At 34.8% G+C, this 23388-nt stretch overlaps 2 protein-coding genes across 6 annotated transcripts in view; both read right to left on the bottom strand.

The window, feature by feature from the left end:
• LOC132783575 (protein cappuccino) overlaps positions 1-5568 on the bottom strand; it is a 31565-nt gene extending 25997 nt beyond the window's left edge. The window contains exon 1 of one of the 5 annotated variants that reach the window (XM_060788823.1): positions 5434-5568. In XM_060788823.1, the coding sequence (XP_060644806.1) occupies positions 5434-5443 (10 nt within the window). In that variant the 5' untranslated portion in view covers positions 5444-5568. Of the gene's footprint in view, positions 1-386; positions 598-2405; positions 2646-5433 lie in introns of those variants that run through there. The other 4 variants (XM_060788827.1, XM_060788826.1, XM_060788825.1 and 1 more) reach the window with 4 other exon arrangements.
• A 49-nt stretch (positions 5569-5617) lies between these two features.
• On the bottom strand, positions 5618-21732 carry LOC132783580 (uncharacterized). Its single transcript, XM_060788833.1, has 2 exons — positions 21384-21732; positions 5618-5813 (listed from the first exon to the last, which is right to left on the bottom strand). The coding sequence occupies exons 1-2, from the start codon at positions 21621-21623 to the stop codon at positions 5628-5630; spliced, it is 426 nt and encodes a 141-aa protein (XP_060644816.1). The 5' UTR covers positions 21624-21732; the 3' UTR covers positions 5618-5627.
• Positions 21733-23388: the final 1656 nt, after the last annotated feature.

The raw sequence follows: 23388 nt of genomic DNA, 5'->3' as shown, positions 1-23388 counted from the left end.
AAAAACCAAACAAAAGCAAGCGAAAGGCCAACACACAAGAAATAACTTGAAACTGGTTTGGTTATGGGTCAGCTGGCGGGTTACGAAGGGGGGAAATTCACTGGCGAGATTCGGGAATGGGAGCGGGAACGGGAACACTTTGGCGTCGTCACTTCTTTATTCCTCTGTTTTTTTTTTTTTTGTGTTTGTAGTTCTGCAACACGCAAACAAATTGTTTAATTTTGTGTGTTTGGCAATTAAAGCAAATTGAAAACAAAACAAATGATGAAACACTAAGCCGCAGGAGAGGAGAATCAGCAAATGAAAGATAAGCTGCAGTTGAGAGAGAAGAAGATGAAGTTCAAGTCGAAGTCGAAGTCGAAGTACAACAACTTTTGACTATGCACCTGTAATTCCGTGTTGATATTCCAATGTTCACATATGTATTTTATTTCTTTCGTATTCTTTTTCGTTTTCGTAGCAATTCTAATACACAACTTTTCACTTTTCACACACTCACACACACAGATTTTCCAATTAGCCAAATGCGACAAGAATGGCTTTAAACTGCGTCTGCGAATGCGACTGCAACTCGAGCGATCTGCGCGGAAGCGAGTACGAAGCGATACTAACAACAACAAGAGCAACTGGTTTATGGTACCGCAAAAGAGCAAAAGAGAGAGAGAGAGCGAGAGAGCGAAGCCACGCTCTCACGACTGGAAGTCAAAAGAGAGAGAACGTGAACGTGAACGCGTTGTTAGTGGAAAAAAGAGCGCCCAGAGCTGCTTTGTTGTTGGCGGCTTGAAAGCGCAATGGGATTTCTTGTTTGAAATGACCAGCGAAATGTGTGAATAGAATGAGCATTCAAAATGTAAGTAAAATTCACTATATATATTATAATTCAAGTACATCGCTGAACAATTTGCATAAACGCAATGCGTGTTTTAGTAGTTTAATGAAAGAAAAATGTGCTTGCATTCATGGGAGACAAATTACAGACCTTGTAATACATTTAATTATAAATGTTGAATGCTTTTGGGCTGAAGAGTGCGTATATAAAAAACTACAAAAAAAGCTCTTTTCAGTTCAAAGCGTTTTGCAAATATGCGTTGCATACTTTCGGGCGGCCATTAAAATCGTCGGCAGCATTTAAATGAAAATGTTTATGTGGTGTTTGCAAATTATAAGTTGTGATTAACGTTAAGCACACAATTTATCTTTGCGATAAGTTTTCATAGCAGTATTTTGTTTGCACACAGTGTTTGAATGTTTTATATTCATAATTCGATGGTAATGTTCATAAATTTTATGGGAATATTATCTTTAGGCTGTCAATTAAATTATATGTATTTGAAAGAGATCCTACATAAATATTTGCCAAGGTTAAATTTGACATTTATTATCAATTTTTTTTTGTAAAGCTTATTTTGTACATTTTCCCAGCTACTGCAATTATAATCCCATTTAATATGTATGTGCATCATTTCGTAGAGGGAGAAAAAAAACTCATTTGCAAAACAACAAGGGGCCAAATTGAATGCGAGGCGAACAAAACAATTAATGTAATATTAAACAAATTGTAAACAACCTTAAACAGTTGTCAAAACTATGCAATGAGAGTGCGAGCGAGATGGCAATTGAGTGGAGAGTGTTAGGAAGTTTACAACTTTATACAAAATTTGTACAAGCAAAACTATTAAAACTAATTGCCATAAATATTAGCGGCCCGCCACGTGCCATGCTCAACTTTTTTTTGCTCTAAAAAACCGAGTGGGAGTGTATGTGTGTGTGTGCGTGGTTGTGTGGGTGTGTGCTAGGGGTTCAGGGGGGTGCTTAATTGAGCACTTTGTCGGTTGTTGTTGGTCGGTTGCAGAAACTAAACCGAAACTCAACAACAGCGAGCATCAGTTAGAAACAGACAGCGGATACCCCATGGCCTAAACTTCCCCCCCTTCCCCTTCCTCTTCCCTCTGTGCTGCGTTCATCATTTGCCGTTAACGCGGACATGAACGCAAATTTCCATGGCTCCTTTTTATATTCGCAAAATGGAGGCCGCTGAGTTTTGCTTATGGTCTCCACATGAATTATGAATTTATGCATTGAAAGAGGCTCAAAAACTTGTTGTGTATCCGTGTCTCTCAACTTGTACTATGTGTGTGTGTGTGTGTGTGTGCAAACGAGTTTGAATTGGGAGCGCTTGGAGGGGCGTGGTCTGGCTTGGTGCGCTGCCATCTCGCGCGCCCTAAAAGGGAATTTTTGATAGGAGCCTCCGACTCCCGACCACTCCGAGAGACCAGCTCGCGCCTTGGCACGTTTAGGATTTTTCGTTGATTTGATTTTGGACTTTGCCCGCTGCAATGGCAGCCATGCAATGGCAGCGAAGCCGCCTTTGAATTGCTTTTTGATATAGCAGACTCACTACTTGCCTCCCCTGCTATCCTTTTGCCTACACACTACACTTGTTCTCCACTCAGCCCCCTTTACTTTTCCATGCTCTTTCTTTTCGAATTGGATGGCGTCTTTGTAAACAGGAAAAGCAGCAGCACAAAATGCTCGCTGAGTTATTTCGGCGTCAATTTGAATACGCTTTCCGTTTAGGCTTAACAATTTAGTCGCTTGCAATGCATTGCTCAATTTTAGTTCTATTTGTTTTTTCCTAAAACTTATTCAAGACAACATGTGATATGTGAAAAACGTTTGCTGCGTTTGGATCACAATTGTTTTGTTTGACAATCAGGTATATTTTGAATAGTAGAATGTTGTAGTATTTAAATATACCAAATATAACATTCGATATATTTTGAATGTAGTAGTATTTAAATATACTAAATATAGAACTTGATTTATTTGGAACTATTTTGTATGTATTAGTATATAAATATACTATATTCAAATCGTGATTAGGTATATTTTTTAATTTTTTCGGTATTTCAATTCACAATGGTTTTGTTTGACAATCAGGTATATTTTGAACAGTATGGTATATGTTGAAAGTAGTAGTATTTAAATATACCAAATATAACATCCGGTATATTTTGAATGTAGTAGTATTTAAATATACTAAATATAGAATTTGATATATTTGGAACTCTTTTGTATATTTTGAATGTATTAGTATATAAATATACTATATTCAAATCGTGATTAGGTATATTTTTTAATTTTTTCGGTATTTCAATTCACAATTGTTTTGTTTGACAATCAGGTATATTTTGAACAGTATGGTATATGTTGAAAGTAGTAGTATTTAAATATACCAAACATAAAATTCGGTATATTTTTAACTCTTGGGTATATTTTGAATGTAATAGTATTTAAATATACTAAATGTAGAATTTGAGATATTTCTGAACTCTTTTGTATATTTTGAATGCAGTATTATATAAATACACCATATTAAAATCGTGATTAGGTATATTTCTTAATTTTTTCGGTATTTTAATTAGGTATATTTTAAAAACCATACTGCACCAATTTAAAATTTTTTTGAAATAGTTTAAGTTTTACTCACTTCACTTTGAATATTTGCATTTCCACTCAAATTGTTAATGACATTCAATTATTTCTAGTTTTTTTTTTGTAATTTTCGTTATTAGTGTTTTATAACTAGAGTACAAATTCTTCGACTTGTGACACTTAAAAGCCAATGCGTTTGTTTTTGGTTGTATTTCAATTTGTTTGCAACTGGGGTAAAGCAGCTGGGTTCAAGTCAGCAGCCTGCAGATTTCTTATACATTTTTATTTTCAAGTCAACGCATTTTTTAATAGACAGAGTTGAGTTTTTGAAGTGGGTTTCCACAGAGTCTGAAGCTGTGTGTGTGTGTGTATCTGTGTGAGTTATGAGCTGGGAACGTGCTCGCTTTGAACTGCAAGCAGTCATATTTTGTTTTTATTATTCGTTATTGGTTTTTTTTTTTTTTTATATACATATACATATATATATTTTTTGTATTTATTTTAAAGCAGCATCTCTTAAAGATTTCACATGAATAACTAAAATCTATAAATTTTTGATTTCACTTTGCCAATGCGAAGCGCAACGCAGCGCCAACTAAGTAAAGATATTATTTTGCCAGCCAAACTGCCAATAAGTTACCAAGCACAGAACTCGAAAGTTCCACCAGCCAGATGAGAGAGAGTGGGAGGGAAGGTAGAGTGTTGAAGGCATATGTATAAGCCATGGCCCAAACAACAACAATAACAACAGCAGTGTATGTGTGAGCGGAAAAGTAAAGCTCAAAAATGTTAAAAGTCAAGCGCAGGCAAACAACAAAGGCAGACAATAGAGAAATAGTGAAACACGTGGGAGTGAAAGAGCGAGAAAGAGAGAGAGAATCAAACGGAGTCCAGAAAATTTCATAAAACTTTAGTGAAAACTTGTTTTTTTTTTTTGTGTTTTGGAAAAACTTGCCAAAAAATTCTTATTTAAACTACGCTTAAATTGCAATAAGTCGGCAGAGGGAGCTAGTTGCAGGGTTGCCAGAGTTCCACAATAAAACAAAAGTAAACTAAAAAAAAAAAAAATTCAAAATAATGAAAAATTGAATAGAACAATGTGTAAAAAGTTGCCATAATGCACAAAGTAAAAATGTTGCGAGAGAACTCAACTAAGTTATACCTGTACTTGAATGAAGTAGTTAAGCTTATAAAGTTTAAATATTATTCTACAATTGAGTCGATTAGTCAAATTCGTAAAAATTATAGAAAATCCAGAAAATTATTATATATACAAACATATATGAAAAAGTGGAGTTCTTTCACCTTCAAAAAAAAGTCTGAGGTGTTTTCTTGTGAATATAAATAGCATCAAATAATATTATGAAGTTGCAAGACTTCATATATAAATTAAAAATCAAAAATTGGGATATTGTAACAAGTTTAGGTTCATAAAGGTTACCAAAAAAGGTCATTCTAAAACTTATTTTCACAAATTTCACAATAATTAAAAGATTTTTTCAATTTAACTTGTTTTACCTGAAATAAATACTTTCGTAGTTTTTTTTCAGTCTCATTAAAAAATACCAAATCCAGAAAGCCGAATACATTTTTTTTTTTATATTTAAGTGAAACCTTCGTAGTTGTTTTTTTCTCATTCTCATTTTCAACCCTGCTGTGATTTCCACATCAAAATCAATATCAACTGTATTGCGATCTAAAACTCTCCACACTAGAAAAGTTGTTGAAGTTAGGGTATAAGAATGTTAGTTTGTGATGCTTGGTTTCGAGTTGAAGTATGGCGATTCATAAGCAAAAAAAAAACCAACAACGACCGAAGAAATTACTGACAAACTGAATTTGATGCACCAAATAACAACAACAAAAAAGAAGAACATGAACAAGAGCAGAAACAACAATCATCAAAACAAAAACAATAAGAAGACAAAAAAGAAAAACGAGAAGAAAGAGAGAAAAAAACAACGAGCTAAAATTGAGCTGAACTCGAAATTGACTTACGAAAATCCATTTGTTCTGTGTTGGCATTCAATTGTCCATGCTCCACTTCCGGTGTGCTCCACTCGGCCAACGGTGATGTGGGCGTCGAGCGAGTGCCGTTGGTCGAGCTGGGCGTGGTTGCCGCCTGAAGGAACGCATCCCGAACTCGCTTCTGGCTTACCAAACGGCTCAAAACTCGCGTCCGGCTGCTGCGTCTACTGTTGCCCCGTTCCCCCGTTCCCCCCGTGGTTCTCCCCCAACTCTGCGACCACAGGCAATCTCACCAGGCTGCCGCTGGTGGCTGGCGACTTTTCAAGGGCCGACGACGTTAGGGCCGAACGATTCTGGTTTTGGGTATTGCCCATTGGTAAGCAGCTCTGCAGTTGCGTTGGAGTTACTATCTGCAAAAAAACGAAAAGAAAAGTATGAGAACAAATAGAAAGCAGAGAGTAAGCAGCAGAAGTTTACAAAAATCAATTAAAAAAGTTTTCAATCAGTCGCATTGTTTGGGGTTGATTTTCTACTTTTTTTTTCGTATTTTTTTGGTTGCAAAACTTTTTGACCAAAATGTTGCAGAAATATGAAATGAATTAGTCGCCAGGTAGAGGAAGAGGAAGAGGAATAAGGAACAAGCAGGTTGGTTGCTTGGATGGTTGGTTGGTTGGTTGCTTGCAGGAAAACAGGGTTGACAAAAGTTGCTGCTTTGCTTGTTTGATTTCTATGGAACTCTATGTACTACGATTTTCATTCTTCTCGACCAGCAAGAGGAATTCCTTTTGTGTGTGTAGTTGTGTCAATAGCATTTTGCTGGAGGCCACCGCAACTTGCAACTTGAATGAGAGATGCGAGATGTATTCTCTGTGTATGTGCAACGACAACTTGCTGCAAAATGAACTTTCGTTTTACTACATTTCAATAATGAACATTAAATGGATTGATAGCAACATTTGCAAATTGTGCACTTTGAGCACATTTAATTGTCATCGATTTGTGATTTTGCAGATTTGCACAATTTCTATTACATACAAAATTCGAGCAAAACTTATTTCCATGCGAATTGCTTTGCACTAAATTATGCATTTCTTCATTTACTTACATTTAATATTGAATGTCAGTGAATTTTGTATTGAGTTATGATTAATATTTTATTTGTGACAAATGCCGCAGATATTAATCAAAAAAGTTGCCAAAAGTCAATAATACGTTTGGGTGCAGTTTGTCAAATTGTAGATAAGATTAGATGCATGAGGAAAACAAAATGAACAATCAATTTTTGATTTCTAGTCTAGCACAAAATAAATTGAGATCATAAATTAAAATTAATGTATTCCACAAAACCGATCAAAAGCCGCCGAACTTTTTATCAATGTTCAAGGTTTCGTCATTATGATAAATAGTTGAGCAATGTTTATTGAATTCGAGAGTCGACAGTCATGACAATGACACCTGGTCAGTCAGTTGATAAACCTTGTAAGTGGAAGTTTGCACAGTTTATCGCTAATTGATAAAGTCGATTAAGCTTCCGTTTGTGTTTGCTTTGCAATACAACATTGAATTGGTTTGAAGTTCAAGCGCTTATCTCTAACAATTGTAGATATGTAAAAATAATAATGAGGTGTTCTATACTACAAAATACCTCATAACATTTTCTAATATATGAATTGATTCAATAAAACTAAATCTTATAAATTTAAAAGATGAGATATATTTATAGAAAATAAAAAAATTTTACCTATTATAGAATTCTTGAAGCTTGACATTTTGTAACTATTCAAAGATATATTCGATTTTCCGAGGTACCTCTAACAAATGTAATGTAAATATGTAACAAATTTTAATGAGAAGATGTATTAGACTGTAAAATATTTTCTAATATTTTCTAATATTTGAACTGATTGAATCAATTGAATAGATAAGATATATAATATTTATAGAAATCAAATAAGCTAGGAAAGTTAATAAGAAATTTTGTGATAATATTTATTAAGCATGCCGTTTTGTAGCTATTTAGATACAATATTCGATTTTCCGAGGCAATTCTAACAAGTGTATAGTAAATATGTAAAATAATAATAATGTGGTGCTCTACCATATACAATGAAATATAGTGTATTGAATAATGTGAAAGTTTAAAACGTATTTAAAAGATTAGAGATATTTGCAGCTATGTATGTTCTTTAAAATAGCAGTGCATCCGACCTACTCATTTAAAATTGAAAAATACTATAAAACATAAACATAACTTCAATATAACATTTAGTTATAACAAAATAATGCATTTATTTTTAAATAATTCAGTTTTTTATTTTGTGTAATTAGCGAATATATAGCAGTGTTTAAATAAATATATAATAACATTCAAATTACGATTCGATTATCAGCTAATATATTGTTGTGTAGCCACCAAGTCTTCTCAATGTTTGTGGAGAATCTAGATATTGTGTTAATATTTAGATACATATGTATGTAGATTTGTTGCAGCTGTCCCTTTTATAAATTTTCAAATTTATTTTATATTTTGTGAGCTATCTGTGACAAAACTATATTAAAAGTGAAAAAAGGTGCAGTAGACTGAACTCGAAAAATTAAATATATTTGTAGTCTATTATGAAATTAGCTTCATTTGATTAAAAAGTTGCTTGATTGATTAACATTTTATGCAGTTTTAGAGAAACATTAACATTTATTTAGATTTTGCCAAGCTACCCAATTGGCAGCGCTTGAAAAACGCAGGGTATAATTAAAATTCTGGCTAAATATTTGGCAATTAAATTCAATGTTTAATTGGATCACATTTGGTGGACGCTCTCTTTGGTCCAGCTTCGAGCTTCTCGCGTCTCGCTCTCATACTCTATGATGGCGCTCACGGCGTCCACATAAATCACAATAAAAACAAATTAGCAACAATTTCTTTTATTTTTTATAAGGTTCGCGTTGTTTTTATTATGCAGCCGCCGTTGGCTAATTGAAATACTTGGGAACATGCTCTGCACAGCAGCCAAGATGATGTAAAGTAAGGAAGTAGGAGGAGGAGGAGGGTGGAACAAGAGAAAGTGGAACTAGAGGTCAGGGTGCGGTGTGTTGAAATATTTTAGGCTCAAATTAATTGGTAGCAATAAATTTGTTGTTGTTGTTGCGTTGGACGTTGTCCTGGACACGAAATGAGCCGCCGCCCACGTGACTCACGCTTTCGAGAGCCGTGCGCTGCATAATGAGAAGAATATTTTATGTTTTATTTGCTGTCCTTTGTACAAATCAGTTTTCAATTATTACAGCTGCTGGCCAAAGAGAAACAAAGGGAAGCGTAGGAAGGGGGAGCAGTGAAGATTTAGAGACTTAGCTGGGAGTGGTGGAGCGTTGTAATGACGTAAACACTTTGGCTTAATTGTGTCAAAAGCGCAATTTTGTGCAATTTCATGAAATGAGAGTGAAAGCAAAAAGCGCACAACACACACACACACACATTTCTATATTACACACAGACACACACACATAGACACACTCATACACTCACAAACTGTTACGGACCTGAGTCGCACTTCCGGTGCAATTTATACAAATCTGTTTCTCAGTGCCGCAAGACGAATTTCTGTGTGTTTCTCTTTCTCCGTTGTGCCTTAACAATACGTATACGACTTGTTGTTCTTATTGTTGTTATAGTTGTTGGTGTTTTAGTTGTTGTTGTTGCGTTTGTTTTGTGCTAATGCGGCAAGTTCGTGACAGCCTCAATTTCCGCTCTTGCTCACACTTTGTCGCTGACGCGTCGGCTTGCTCTCTTTCTCTCTCTCTTTCTCGCTCTCTCACACACTCACTTTCGCGCACGGAATTGCATTGAACGTTTTTTTGACTATCAATATTGTCCACACGCGTTCCACATTAAGCATAATGAGTGGCAATTTCATTTACGCTTGCGTTTTCGCATGGCCAAACAATTTGATTGTTTTAAATTCAACCACTACGAGTATTGATATTGTGCAACTATTGAAATGATTAAACCAACTAGCTAACTGCAAACTGCAGCTGTCAGAAACTTGTGCACCCGACTCTCAAATGTGCATCACGTAAACAACACGAGAGCACGCCGCGTAACACACCGAAAATGCCGAACTCGAACCGAACCGAACCGGAACCGAATCGAACCGAGCCGAAGTTAAGCTTTCGCCGCAAATCAGCTGTTTTACGCTCTCTCTCTCACCCTCTCTTTCCTTTTGGTCCTAGGACAACAGCGAACAGCGAACGTTACGAGGCGTTGCGAATTTGCCGTAGCGGCAGCTGGAAAAATCGATGGCACACTGGCAGTCAAGCAAAAAACATGGGCGAAAACAATGTGCTAGAGAGTGAGAGAGAGAGAGAGAGCACGTGCTGTCAAACTGCGAGTGGGAGAGCGTCAGTGGTGAGAGTAAGAGAGAGAGCGCGCTTCGATAACAGCTGAGCGTTTATTGCGGTTCGTTAACATTGTGGTCGTTATGCTTGCAGAGTGCGCTGCAATTGTCTTTGAATAATGAATTTAAGAATGTAAAACATTAACAATAATAATGTTGTAAAGTTGTGAGGGAATAAAAATAATAATAAAATTATAAAGCCTTTTAAACTATAATTTAAATAATTAGTTCAAAATTATTATTATTATTTTTATTACAAAAAATAAAGTAAAGCAATAAAAGCAATTACAAGAATAATATTGTAAAATTGTGAAGCAGTACGAATAATAATATGATTATAAAATCCATTTTAAGACTAAAATAAATAATTAGTAAGAGATTCCTATCACTTTAAGAATTAAATTTAAAAAGTACACAAATTTAAGTATGTTAAACTTTAATTAGAGATTAGAGAGAATATTGAAAACAATAATTTTAATAGCAGATATAATTTAGAAAGTATACGAATTAAAAATTTTGAAACTTCCGCATACTTAATTATCACTATTTAACTTGATTTATATAGAACATCATATTTGTATATTATGTATATTTTACGGAGATAGCTAATAAATCTATTCATATAATAATACTGTAGTTAAAGTATATACAAAATTAGAAACTTAAATTTAGTTGAAATACATATTTAGCATAAATTATATAAATTATATATATATTTTTAGAATATTATTAACATATATTATGTATAAGTTTTAATACATTATTAGATATAGTGTATTCTATGTCAGATATATATTTTGAAATAAAGATCATCTCCTAAAATCGTAGCGCACTTTGCTGTCCATGCAGCCGCCTCTCACAGCTCATTAGCATTTAGAGCTTTCGGGCTTTATATTAGGGTTAAACATTGTTTGCTTGGAAATGAGTCATTGGCGAGTCACAAACACAAGCATAAAGCAATTGCAATTGCCGTTTCTCGTTCGCCGTTGCTTTTTTATTTTATGGGCTTTCCTGAGACTTAAACACTGATAACTGTCGGTTGATCCCCGGCTTCAGTCAGCCTGCGACTCAGCTCTGCTTATCAGTTGATTTGATAGCAACGACTGCACTCTCACACGAACAAGACGAAAATAACCTAACACATAGCATTTCAGATGCAAATAGGTTCAAAGTGTACATAATATAAAAATAAAATTTCATTTACTCATTGCTTAAGTGGCGATAAAATGTTTAGCGCTTTCCCTTCATCTTTTACAGAGTCTCTCTCTCTCTCTCTCTCTCTCTGTCTGCCTCTGTCTCTCTCTTTCAGTCAGTCCGTCAATTCTGGACTTTTGCATTCACTCTTTGAGCTCATTGTTTCTGTTTTCAGTATTTTCAGTGGTCAAGCTTTATGTGACTTTTTTATGCTTGTGCAATTGATAAAAAAAGAACTGAAAAATACAAAAAGTTATCGCATAACCGAACTTTGTATGCGCTTGTTTGTGCGCTATAAATAGCAATGTTTTCACTTAAAACTTATTATTATTTTATGTAGTGTTTGATAGCTCATATATCTGTTCTGGTTAATCTGGGGCTATAAGTTTAAAGTCTTCAGACTTAAATTTCTCTAATTAAATTCTGAGATCTAACATCTTATTGTATTGATTTTTATATATGTGCAAAATCAAATCGTGATTAATTATAATCTATATCCATCGTCATATTAAATATATTATTTAGAGTCGAACGTCCTGTCAATCTAATTCCATTGCAATAGCTTCCCAAACTTTCTTCTCTTCCCAAAACTCTTTTCTTAGATTTAATAGTCTTTGTCTTTGAAATTCACTCTTTTTTCTTTTAGAAATTAAGATATTAAAGTGACTAGATAGATGACATTTTATCTTAATATTATATTATAATAAAAAATCTAGATATATGATTTGAAGATTGAATTTTGAAAAAAGTTAAAACAAATGGGGAAAAGTAGTTAGAAGTTGGATTTAAATAAGTGTTAAAAATTTGAATTATTTTCACCATTTTAAATATTCAAAAAAATGACAATAACTATTAAATCTAAGAAGAGAGTTTTGGGAAGCTCAGATTAATATTGCAATATCAACTTTTGAGGAAGGGTATTTAAATAGTTTGTATTGCAATAATCCACTCTTGTGCAAGCGTTAATTTTTGGGCTCTTTGATTTGTTTTTCTTTTTCGCACATTATTCATTGTGTTTATTTGTGTGTCACGAGTGTGTCAATTGAACGTTGAAATATTCATTGTAGTTGTTGCTGTCGCTATTCTCGCTGTTGTTGCTGCCCCGTTGATAAGCCGTTTATAGCTGAGCAGCCGTCAATTTGATAAGGCAACCGAGAGTCGGTTTTTGTGGGATTTTGATGGGTTTACTTGGGGTTTGCCACTCCACACATACACACACACACACACATAGAGAGAACGCGATGTGTTGCACGTAGCTATATTGCATTTGGGCTTGTGATGCGTGCGTGTCTCATTAGAATGGTAGGCATCAAAATGCGACTATGTGGCATGCGGCAAGTGGCATGTGGCATGAGGCATGAGGCATGTGCCACAGCCACGGCAAGTGTTCTAATTAGCAAGCCAGTCAGCTTGCTAGAGTTAGAGCTAGAGCTAGAGAGCTGTGTGGAGACTGCGATTTTAATTTGACTAATGCAAAATGCATGCACAACCGACAAAAGTTGGAACATTGCGAAAGTCATTTAATTAATTTAGAGGCAAACTCAAAGGCACTCCGGATGGGCTGCTTGTGGTCGAGATGGTGCAGAGGGTGGAGAGAGAGAGCATTTTGTCACATTGTTTGACAAATTGCAAGACGCGTGGTGGCAAGAACCATAAACTGCCAGCCAGGTTAACAAAATCATCAAAGCTAAACTTGCAGCGTGAGTAAGAAGAGCACAACTAACACACACACACACACACATACGCGAACAAAGTTTAATGCCAACGGGCAACTAAAGCTGCTAAGCATAGTCCACACACACATACACACACGCACACGCACACGCAGGTGCAGCATAAGCAACACAAACAAACAACAATGTTGCAAGCAAGTTGTGCAACTCCTTGCGGGCTCCATAAGCTGTTCTTGCTGCTCTTGCTGCTGCTGCTGTTGATGACAACACGAAAACGTTGCCATTGACTGCCAACGCGGCGTATGAGCAACGAGGCGCTGCTGCGACAGCGTAAACTACAGCAACAGCAACAACAACAGCACTGCAAACAGCTGCTGTGCTTCAGGGTAGCTGTTTGCCACTGTCCCACGCAATCGTCTCCTTCACTTCCTGCTCCTGCTTCCTCACGTTCCTTCGCCTACTTGTTCTATGCCCCCTGCCGCGTTTGCGATATACAATGACAAAGTCAGTTATGGTCAATAAAATGCAATGTGCAAAGCGACAATGACGACAGCAGCAGCAAGAGCAAGAGCAAGAGCAAAAGCAACGACAACGACAACAGCAACAAAAACAACAACAGTAGCAAAGCTTCGCAGCCAACAGCCAACAGATGGCGCTTGCGTTGGCCAACGGCGAAACTTGCGATGACATCGTGAGCGATGAACTATCGCATGAGCATGTAAGAAAGTAAAGTTGGTAATACAAGATTTTGCATAAATTCATATACAAATTTGATGTATTTTGATTATAACAGAGTTGATGTATTAAAAGTATATAAAGTAGTTACATTCAGTTTACAGAGACTGTAACTTCAAAGAGACTTGTATCGAACTATCGAAGCCTATTGACAGTGTGTCTAGATTAACACTAGTAGGGTTACCACATGCATATCTAAAACAAGTAAGAAAGCTACAGTCGAGTGTGCTCGACTGTGAGATACCCGCTACCCATTTTGAATAAAAGCATTATATTTTGCGGTATTATTCTCAAAACATACCAATTAACTACAAAAATACTAAAAATATATTTTGGGGTATTATTATAAAAAATATACCAAATATACTAAAAATATACCAAATGGTATATTTGGTATATCGATATAGTACCGCATTCAAAATATACCATAGACGGCACAATATACCAGATTGTCGGCCAAAGCAAATTAGACCCCTAGTAAGTAGGCGTTTTGCCCATACAAATGTATTTCTTTAATAACTTCGACAATTTTTATCTGATCGCAACCAAATTTTCAGGAATCATAACTACTATAGTAGTTATTATATATACCAAAATTCGCAATTCTACCTTTACAACTACGCTTGTTATTCGATTTTTTTGATTTGCGGGGGCGGAAGTGGGCGTGGCAAAAATTTGAAACAAACTTGATCTGCGTGCAAACATAACAAATGCTGTCGAAAAAAAATTATAGCTCTATCTCTTATAGTCTCTGAGATCCAGTGTTTCATACGGACAGACGGACAGACGGACAGACACACAGACGGACAGACGGACATGGCTAGATCGTCTCGGCTGTTGACGCTGATCAAGAATATATATACTTTATAGGGTCGGAGATGCCTCCTTCTACCTGTTACACACATTTCCTGCCGGCACAAAGTTATAATACCCTTCTACCCTATGGGTAGCGGGTATAAAAATTAAACATATAATATATTGTATCCAAGCGGATACACCATATTAAAATACTTTTTTATTACTTCTTTGAAATAAGTTATGTTTTTGGATCTTAAATTATAATACCATATTGCAGGAATGGCTAAAAGATATAAGCAAGACTTTCATCGGAATGAAATTTTTCTTTAAACTAATTACTCTTCACTTTTGCATTATATTTAAATATTACACAAAAAAGTTTTATGAAATCTTCATTTTATTTACCTCTATTCGGATTTAATAAGATATTTATTTATTTATGTGGCGATACATATAAATTCTATTATACAAAAAATTTTACTTATCGTGTCACGCTGTCGGCGCCAACAAAGCAACGCTGTCGCTTTATTGCATTGGGCGTTATGGGCGTGACCAATGACTGACTATCCGCGCGGTTAATATCGTTAAAACAAACAACGGGCCAGTTGATGTGAGCTGAGCGCGCTCCAGAGACTTTGCGACTTGCAGCAGCAGCGACATCTATAGCGACAGCGACTGCAACGCGACGATGCTTAGAGCATTTAAGAGTGGGCGTGTCCGCACCTTACAAAGTTGCCCCATTGCCTGTTGCAATGGCGTGCAACGACAACCAAAAAGTATTGACCAACAACTTGTAGTTGTCTCTAAACGAAACCCGCATGCTCTTGCAGAAAAGATATTTGAGCTAACAAAAAACTCAATATATCGTTTTACTAACCCAGAAATGGCTCCAATTTAGATAAATCATTGTGATTTCTTAGAAGTTCGAATCTTCAACCTACTAATCTTGTTTGAAGAATGTTTTTCTTCTTTTCAATCAGGAATAAAACATTCTTGAATCAAAATTTTGATCTTAAAATAGAAGGTTTTTAATCTGAAAATGCAAATTCAACGTAGAAATCTTGTTTCTTATATATTTATTATCTTTTTAAAGGTGGAAAAAATATGAAATCAAGATTTGCAATCTACTTTTCGATCTATATTTTTTTTTCTCTGTGTTTCCATAAAGTATTATGACATTACGATAGAAAGTACAAGAGGTATTGCATTAAAAAGACAGCTAAATGTTTATTGTTAAATTTGTTAACATAAAATTAACAATACTGTTTTTCATAGTTTTATAGAGTTCAGGAATCTATATATAAGTTGTTTTTTTGTTTAAGTAACTAAATAATTATATTGAAATGACTTTTCAATGTATACAATATCGAAAAGAGAACGAAAATTTAAAAATATGTAGTTTATAATAAAAATGAAAAATAAAATTAGTTTTATTCACTTAGAAATAGTTCTAATAACATATTTTCTTTTTCAAAATATCTTTAAAGTATTTTAAAATTGTGTGATGATATCTTGTACATATATTTGTAGATTTTTATTGCTTATAATTAAGCAAAGTCATGGCAAACAAACTCATTACCAATCCAATTCATCATCGCGCTGAATAACTAAATAACAAATGCATAATTGCTTGCACTTTCAGTTAGTGTATCACAGGATTGAAAGGTAACATTTGTGTAGCATGTTTGGAATCGCTCAACAAGCTCAAAAGTCACAAAAACAAAAAAGAGAACAAAAAACCAAAATGCTGAATAAGTGAACCAGGAAAAAGGAGGAAATGAGAGGGGAAAACGAAAATATGTAACGAAATGCAACTGGCGCGCGACTGGAAATGTTGAAATTGTTTTAAATTATGGCTGTGGTTGGGTTTTCTCTAGCGTTATTGCCACATGTTAGCCCCAATATGCCAGCAACAGCAGCAAAAGTGGTATGCAGAGAGGGAAGAGAGGGGGAAAGGGTTATAGGTGGTGCAACCAAATTATCTGCTCACATGCATTGTAATTTGAATACATGTTGCAGAAATTGTTGGCATCATTTTTGACTGCTCGCTGCTGCTCGCTGCTGGTCCAACAATAAGGAGTAGGAAAATGAAATTTTGTTGCAAATTAATTAAAACAAATCAATGGAAATTGTTCAAGAGTATTTACTGTCGCAATATTGGGGACGCTCTCTTTCGCTCTCGCTCTCGCTCTCAGGATGTGGCAGGATGTAGCACGCAGGACACACTCGATTTGCGTCCTTCACACTGGCTATTGTCAGCAGCAGCAGCAGCAGCAGCAGCGCTGCAACTTTAATTGCTTTGGTGGTTTGGGACAAATTAGATTCTGCGGTTTTGTCGCGTCGCCGTTTGCCAATTGCCAATTCGTTGATGGCATAGATCTTGAAACCTGACCAGAGAGAGAAAGGAGTGAAAACTTCTGTATGTGTTTGTGTGTATTCGGAAAACTGTATGGAAAATAGCATCTGACGCTGACGCTCATCAATTAAAGTTGTCAATTGCGAAAACGAGGTAAAGAAACTAATAGAAACAAGAATGCAGCAAACGAAGAGTGTTGAAAGCAGACGAACAGATTATATTCGGGGTTAGAATAAGCTACTCGCCTAATGCAGTAGCTATTCAAATGGAAAACAAATTAAAAAATTTAAATTGTTTCATTTTGGCAAAATATTTTCCATAAATATTATAAACTAATAAGGGACATGCCTAAATCTTATTGGTCTTAATTATTTCTTTGATTCCTTTCCTTTTGCATTTCTCTCACATTTTTTATAGAGCATTTTTCCCCATTTTAATGTTATCATTTGATTAAATTTGCAATTTATTTATTATTTATATGCTCTCCTAAACACTTTTGCCTAGATTTGACGCTGTATTTAAAGGACACGGCGATTCGTTGATTATTTTATCTTGTTTTGCTAACATTTTCCTACTGCCTCGAGTACCACAACAACACAAACAACAATAACAACAAGCTTAACAACAAGCATAACAACAAAAGCTAAACACAATCAAAAAGTAGAACCCGCAAAAAAAAAATGGTAAGGAAAAGTTGAATGTAATAGCTGAATGATGTAGTCTCTTTATTTCTAGAGCACATAAAATGAAATGAAAATAATGCAGTATTATTCTCAAAATATACCAAATTAATATACCACAAGAAATATACCGAAGGGTATGTTTTTGACATATTGATAGAGTACTACATTTAAAATATACTATATAGTACAAAATATACCAGATTGACAGCCAAAGAAGCTAAGGCACGTAGTTAGTCGCCTTCTTTTCGCATGCAAAAGAATTTATTGAATAACTTCAACAATTTTGTAGAAATCATATTTTGCTTATATATATTTATATATATTTTGCTTACTTTGCTTTTTATGTACAACTATTTAATAATATATTGCCATACATTTTAGTTTAACAAGGCAAATGAAATGATTAAACAGTCATGCAGTCAGTCAACTAAGCTAACTTCAGCTTAGTTTAACTCCTTACAATAATCGTTATACCCTTTCAAGAAGTGTATAAGGAAAAGGCAAACAAATCGCATATACGCTCGCACTCGTTGTCCTACTCGTATCTGTCACACATATATTTTAAAATATTCGGGCAGACATTTTAGGTACCTGTACACAATTTAACCTAGCCGCGGGGCTTTGGCATTGCTTTTTCCTATTTCCTTGCCTTGCCCCATGTTGCTCATATCTAAATGTTGTCGTTATGGACTTGGTCCAAGCTCTGCAACGCAACGCCATGAAATTGATTTATTTCTGTGTTGCGTCGAATGCAAAAAAATAATGTGAGGTAAAAGAAAAGTTTTCATTTCTTGAAGCGAGAAGAACCATAGAAGCCAGCACCAAAAAAAAACAAGTAAGAAAGCTACAGTCGAGTGTACTCGACTGTGAGATACCCGCTACCCATTTTGAATACAAGCAATATATTTTGCGGTATTATTCTCAAAATATACCAAATATACTGCAAAAATACTAAAAAATATACCAAATGGTATATGTGGTATATCGATATAGTACCGCATTCAAAATATACAATAGACGGCACAATATACCAGATTGTCGGCCAAAGCAACTCAGACCCATAGTAAGTAGGCGTTTTTCCCATACAAAAGTATTTCTATAATTACTTCCACATTTTTTTCTGATCAAAACCAAATTTTCAGGGATCATAACTACTATAGCTATTACTGTATATACCAAAATTCGTAACTCTAGCTTTAAAATTACGCTTGTTATTCGATTTTTTTGATTTGCGGGGGCGGAAGTGGGCGTGGCAAAAATTTGAAACAAACTTGATATGCGTGCAAACATAACAAATGCTGTCGAAAAAAATTATAGCTCTATCTCTTATAGTCTCTGAGATCTAGGTGTTCATACGGACAGACGGACAGACGGACGGACGGACAGACGGACATATATATCGTCTCGGCTGTTGACGCTGATCAAGAATATACATATATACTTTATAGGGTTGGAGATGCCTCCTTCTACCTGTTACATACATTTCCTGCCGACACAAAGTTATAATACCCTTCTACCCTATGGGTAGCGGGTATAAAAAATACAAAACAATAATGCCAGTTAGAAGAGAAATCGAGAACGAGAATGAGAGCGAGAGTCTGAGTCGGAAAGTCTTGCCTCTGGCTAGTTGGCATCAAGTTTTGTGTGTTGTTCTTGCTCGGAATTTGTAAGCCTAATCCTAATGCTCTCTAATTACATTGGCACAGCCAGCAGAGCCAACACAGCTACCAGTCGGCCACTTTACGGCTACTTAACATTTCGTTTTCGTTTTTTTGTTCCTTTAAACTGAACCAACGGGCACGTCTCCTCACTTGGAATAAGCTAAAGAGGCACCTAATTACTGTCCCGTTGGTCATGAGCATTGACACTGAGAGATCATTGAACTGCTCTTAACAATGACAAATACAACAACTACTAGGCTAATACGTTCACACAGCTACATACAATAACAACACAGAGTTTGGCCAGAGATTGAGTTTCCTAGAATTTCTTGTGATGCAAGTGTCCTACGGGACTTTAAAGTGACACAAGTCACATATGAAGAGTGTATTGTATTTATTTTATAATTTTTATAATTTAAAGAGAATTTTGAGATGGTTGCTCAAGTCTAGCAAATATAAGAAGGATATAATGTGTTACAGGAAATGGTAAATATGTATATTATTTATGGCAATAGTTGATTGCGAAGCATAGTTTCTATAGAAGGAATTATAAACTGACTTGTTGATAAAATGCACATACACACATAGTTCTGATGTGTCTCTTTAGTTAGCTTAGTGAATAAATTACATGAAATAAAAAAAAAATTAGAAAGTGTTTGAGGTAAAGGTTTAGAATTTATAAAATAATCCTTTTCGAAATATACTATGAGCATATAAATAAACCAAATATATAAAAACTATTGCAATCAGAAGGGGATTTAATAAACTTTAAAAGGCATTTTAGATAGTGTTGGAATGTATAGGAATGCAAAATATTCGTTTTACAAATACTATACTATACTATACTATACTATAAGCATACAAATATACCAAATATATAATAAAAAAGAACTATTCCGAACAAAAAGTCAATACATACACGAATTAGAATGCTTTTAAGGTAAAGGGCTGGAAATTAAAAGAATGCAAAATATTCATTTTAGATATATACTAAAAGTATATAAATATACCAAATATATAAAAAACTATTTCAAGCAGAACGTGAAGATATTTAGCAAATAAGTTTTTCGTTCACAAATGAAAAGAAAACTATTAACGACTTGCTGCAATACCAAAGAAAGGGAGTAGAATAAAAAAGATATGCATATTTAAAACCTTTACAAATAGAATGCAAGTTAAATAAAAAAACTAAACTAAATTAAAATTCATACATCTATCAGAAAGTAGAGATTCAAGATAAGTTCAGGACTATTAAATAAAGTAGAAATATTCCAAGCAAAACTTAAAGATATCAAAAATAGAACATTTTAAAGTTATTAGCTTACAATTGAAATACAAAACTATTAACAAATTGCTGGAAAGCCAAAGAAAATTGTCGGCAGAAAAAATGCTTTGCATATTCAAAATATGTAAAGACATTTTTTATCTTCCAAAGACAAAAGAAAAATGAATGCAAATCAAATGACAAACATAAACGGAAGAGATTAAAATTCCTGCCCGCATTTACTTGCTGTGATGTAACTAAGGATGTTTGTGTTTGTTTTTTGTGTAGTAGAAGGTCACAGGTTGTGGCCCCCTTAAATGGTGCTGTGCTGTGATGACTGTTAAAAGGTGGCCCGGCACGGCGCAGAGGCCAGCGACATACGCTTAACAGGCATTTATATTTATTTCTAGATATATACAGATATATGTATATGTATTATCTTTTATTTCGGCTGCTGTGCCGTGTAAATTTATGATGGGCGACTCTGCTGTTGCCGTTGCTATTGCCGTTGCTATTACTGATATGCGCTGTGAAGCTCCCTCAGCCATTGTTGCCATTTTTGTGTGTCGTGAGTGTTGGCAAAAGGCAAAGCCACAGCGTAAACAGCCAGCGAAAATGGCGAGCAATAAAAATAATTGCAAATTTCGAAATTTAAGTGTAGGCGTGTGCTACGTTTAAAGTACGTAGCAAACAGACATCACAGACACACACACAGCAGAGTAGAGGGCTCTCCTCTCGCCTCTCATTCCCTTCCCCTCTCGCTCTGACAAACACCTAGAAGCCTCCCTGCTGTGCTGCCAGTGCACAAACAATGGCCAACGAGGCGTATGCTCAACGTGCTGTAAAATCAGCGCGTCGCGGTTTTTTTTTCTGCGCCCCCCGTTCGCCATTTTTTTCGTTGCTCGCTTGTGTATGTGTAGATGTGTGTGTGTGTGTGTGAGTATGTCTGCCTGTGGTTTACAATCTGTTTCGCAACTCACGTAAAATATAAGGTAATTTGTGGAAATTTGATGTTTATCGTAAATTGTTTTTTATTTGCGCAATGTCACCATTTGTGGTTTGCCAACACACACACACACACACATAAAGCACACACACTCACACAATTGCCAGTGTTGCCGTGCATTCGCAAAAAAAGCACAGGCAAAAAAAAGGCAGACATTTTTTAATTGTGGCATCTCTGCCGCCAATGAACAAAAAACAATTGCAACAATTTTCAATTTACCTGCACAGCGGTCACATCGGATTTTCTTCTCTTCTTGCTCGCAGCTATTGTTGTTGTTGTTGTCAATGTTGTTGCTGTTGTTTCTGACAATGTTGGTTTTTTTTTCTTGATGCCAAATAATTTGTTATGCAGTAGAGTACAGTACAAATTGCGCAGCATGAGGAGCACAACGATCAGCAGCCAAATGATCAGCGTTTCCACAATCAAACTGTATGTCTGATTTGCCATTTCTTTTTTCATGATGGATACAAAAAGTATTTAAATCTATTTGGCAGTTATTTTTTTTTTTATTACATGTTGAAAGTGCCTGAAATATTTATGCGATTTTGATAATTGAAACACGGCTATAGAGTTTTACATTTCGATTTATTCAATATGCGTATTATCGTTATCGGTATCGTTATCATTATCGTATCCATATCATAATATCGTTATTAGAAGTATGTTCGTTACTCGCTAAGTTTACAGTTAAAATGTTTAGTTTGCCATCGCCATGCGACCAACTTCGTTCACATCTAAACATATATCATGCAAGTATATATGCACATATATATTTTCTTTTCTTTGTCATTATATGTTTACTATATAAGTCGATTAAATATTAGTTAGTTTACAGAGAGATAGAGAGCGATAAAGTTATAGTCTAGAATGTAAAAGAAATAACAGACGATTTCAATTGGACACATCAAATCGCATCGTATCGTATGCTAATAATATCGTTTAATATCATATATCGTATCGTATATCGTAACTTATTCAACTACTTACAACTGCGCCTCTTCTTGGACTATTTTGATTTCAAGTTTTCAATATGTCTTCACTTACAATTAATACATACTTTAAAAGCTACTTAAAAAACACAGAAAATAATTTTAAGGTTAGCTTGTTTTCGAAAATGTCTATAAACAAGAAACGGAATCGAACTATTTGGTAAATTCCAAAATGCTTTCCACTCTCTTGTGTCTGCTTGCATTTCATTTTTATGCTAGTAATTGCGTGTATTTACATAATTAAATTCAATTAAACAATTAGTTTGCATATGCTACGATACGTTTGGTTATCAATATTAATATTTATCCATTTTGTATTATATACAATGCACTTACAATTTATTTATAAACTTTTCAATGGATTCAATGGATTTTTTTTTTTTGTATTTTCATTATTCATTTTGTTTTTTGTTGTTGTTAGTAATTTAATTTGTTTAATTTTGCATGCATACTTTGCATAAATATTTTAAAATACTGTTAAATTATTTATGGTGATATTCATTCGTTATTTGCTTGAATTGTTGATGAGGCAAAGAGCTCAGCATACAAATTCACTGCACATAGAACTAGCTTATAGCCTACATATAAGATGTTGTACGTACTTACAGGCAGTCATCAAAAGCTGACCCTGTATGTATTATCTTGTATATCTTCTTCTTATGCATTATAAATTCAGAAAGTTTCGTGAACAGAGCGATGAGTACAGCGTATTCTTCATGTTGCCTAATTAACCCTTAGTTACACATCAAAATAAATGCTTCAATTTAATTCGTATTGGTGGAGTTGAAAAGAGTTTTTTTACACGAGATTTGAACGTGATTCTTAATACGTATTCCTCTCTCTTTTTTGTTTGCGTTATATTCATATTCAGAGGGAGATTAAAAACGATATCGAAGCAAAAGAAAAACCCACAACGTTATATTTCGCATTTTACAAACCATTTTGTTGGCATGAACACGAATTCAAAATTGTTTTTCCGTTTTGCCTGAGTGAATAGGAAAATGCCTTAAAAAAAAGTTTATTATATCTGCGTCTATTAGATGTGCACGGGATTAGATTGCACAGGCCAGAGGTGGGTATTACAAACATGGTAGGATAGCAAAAATCGGAAGGGCTTTCAGATGCATCGAGGCAACGAGCTGTGCAAATTCCAGCAGTAAAAAACTATTGGCAAATGGTTATGGAATTACAGTAATCCCAAATCAAATAAATACTTGTTAAATATTGTCTAAACT

The sequence above is a fragment of the Drosophila nasuta genome, chromosome 2L (assembly GCF_023558535.2).
Source record: "Drosophila nasuta strain 15112-1781.00 chromosome 2L, ASM2355853v1, whole genome shotgun sequence".
NCBI lineage: Eukaryota > Metazoa > Arthropoda > Insecta > Diptera > Drosophilidae > Drosophila > Drosophila nasuta.
The sequence above is the reverse complement of the archived record's forward strand: the minus strand, read 5'-3'. Positions and strand labels throughout refer to the sequence as shown.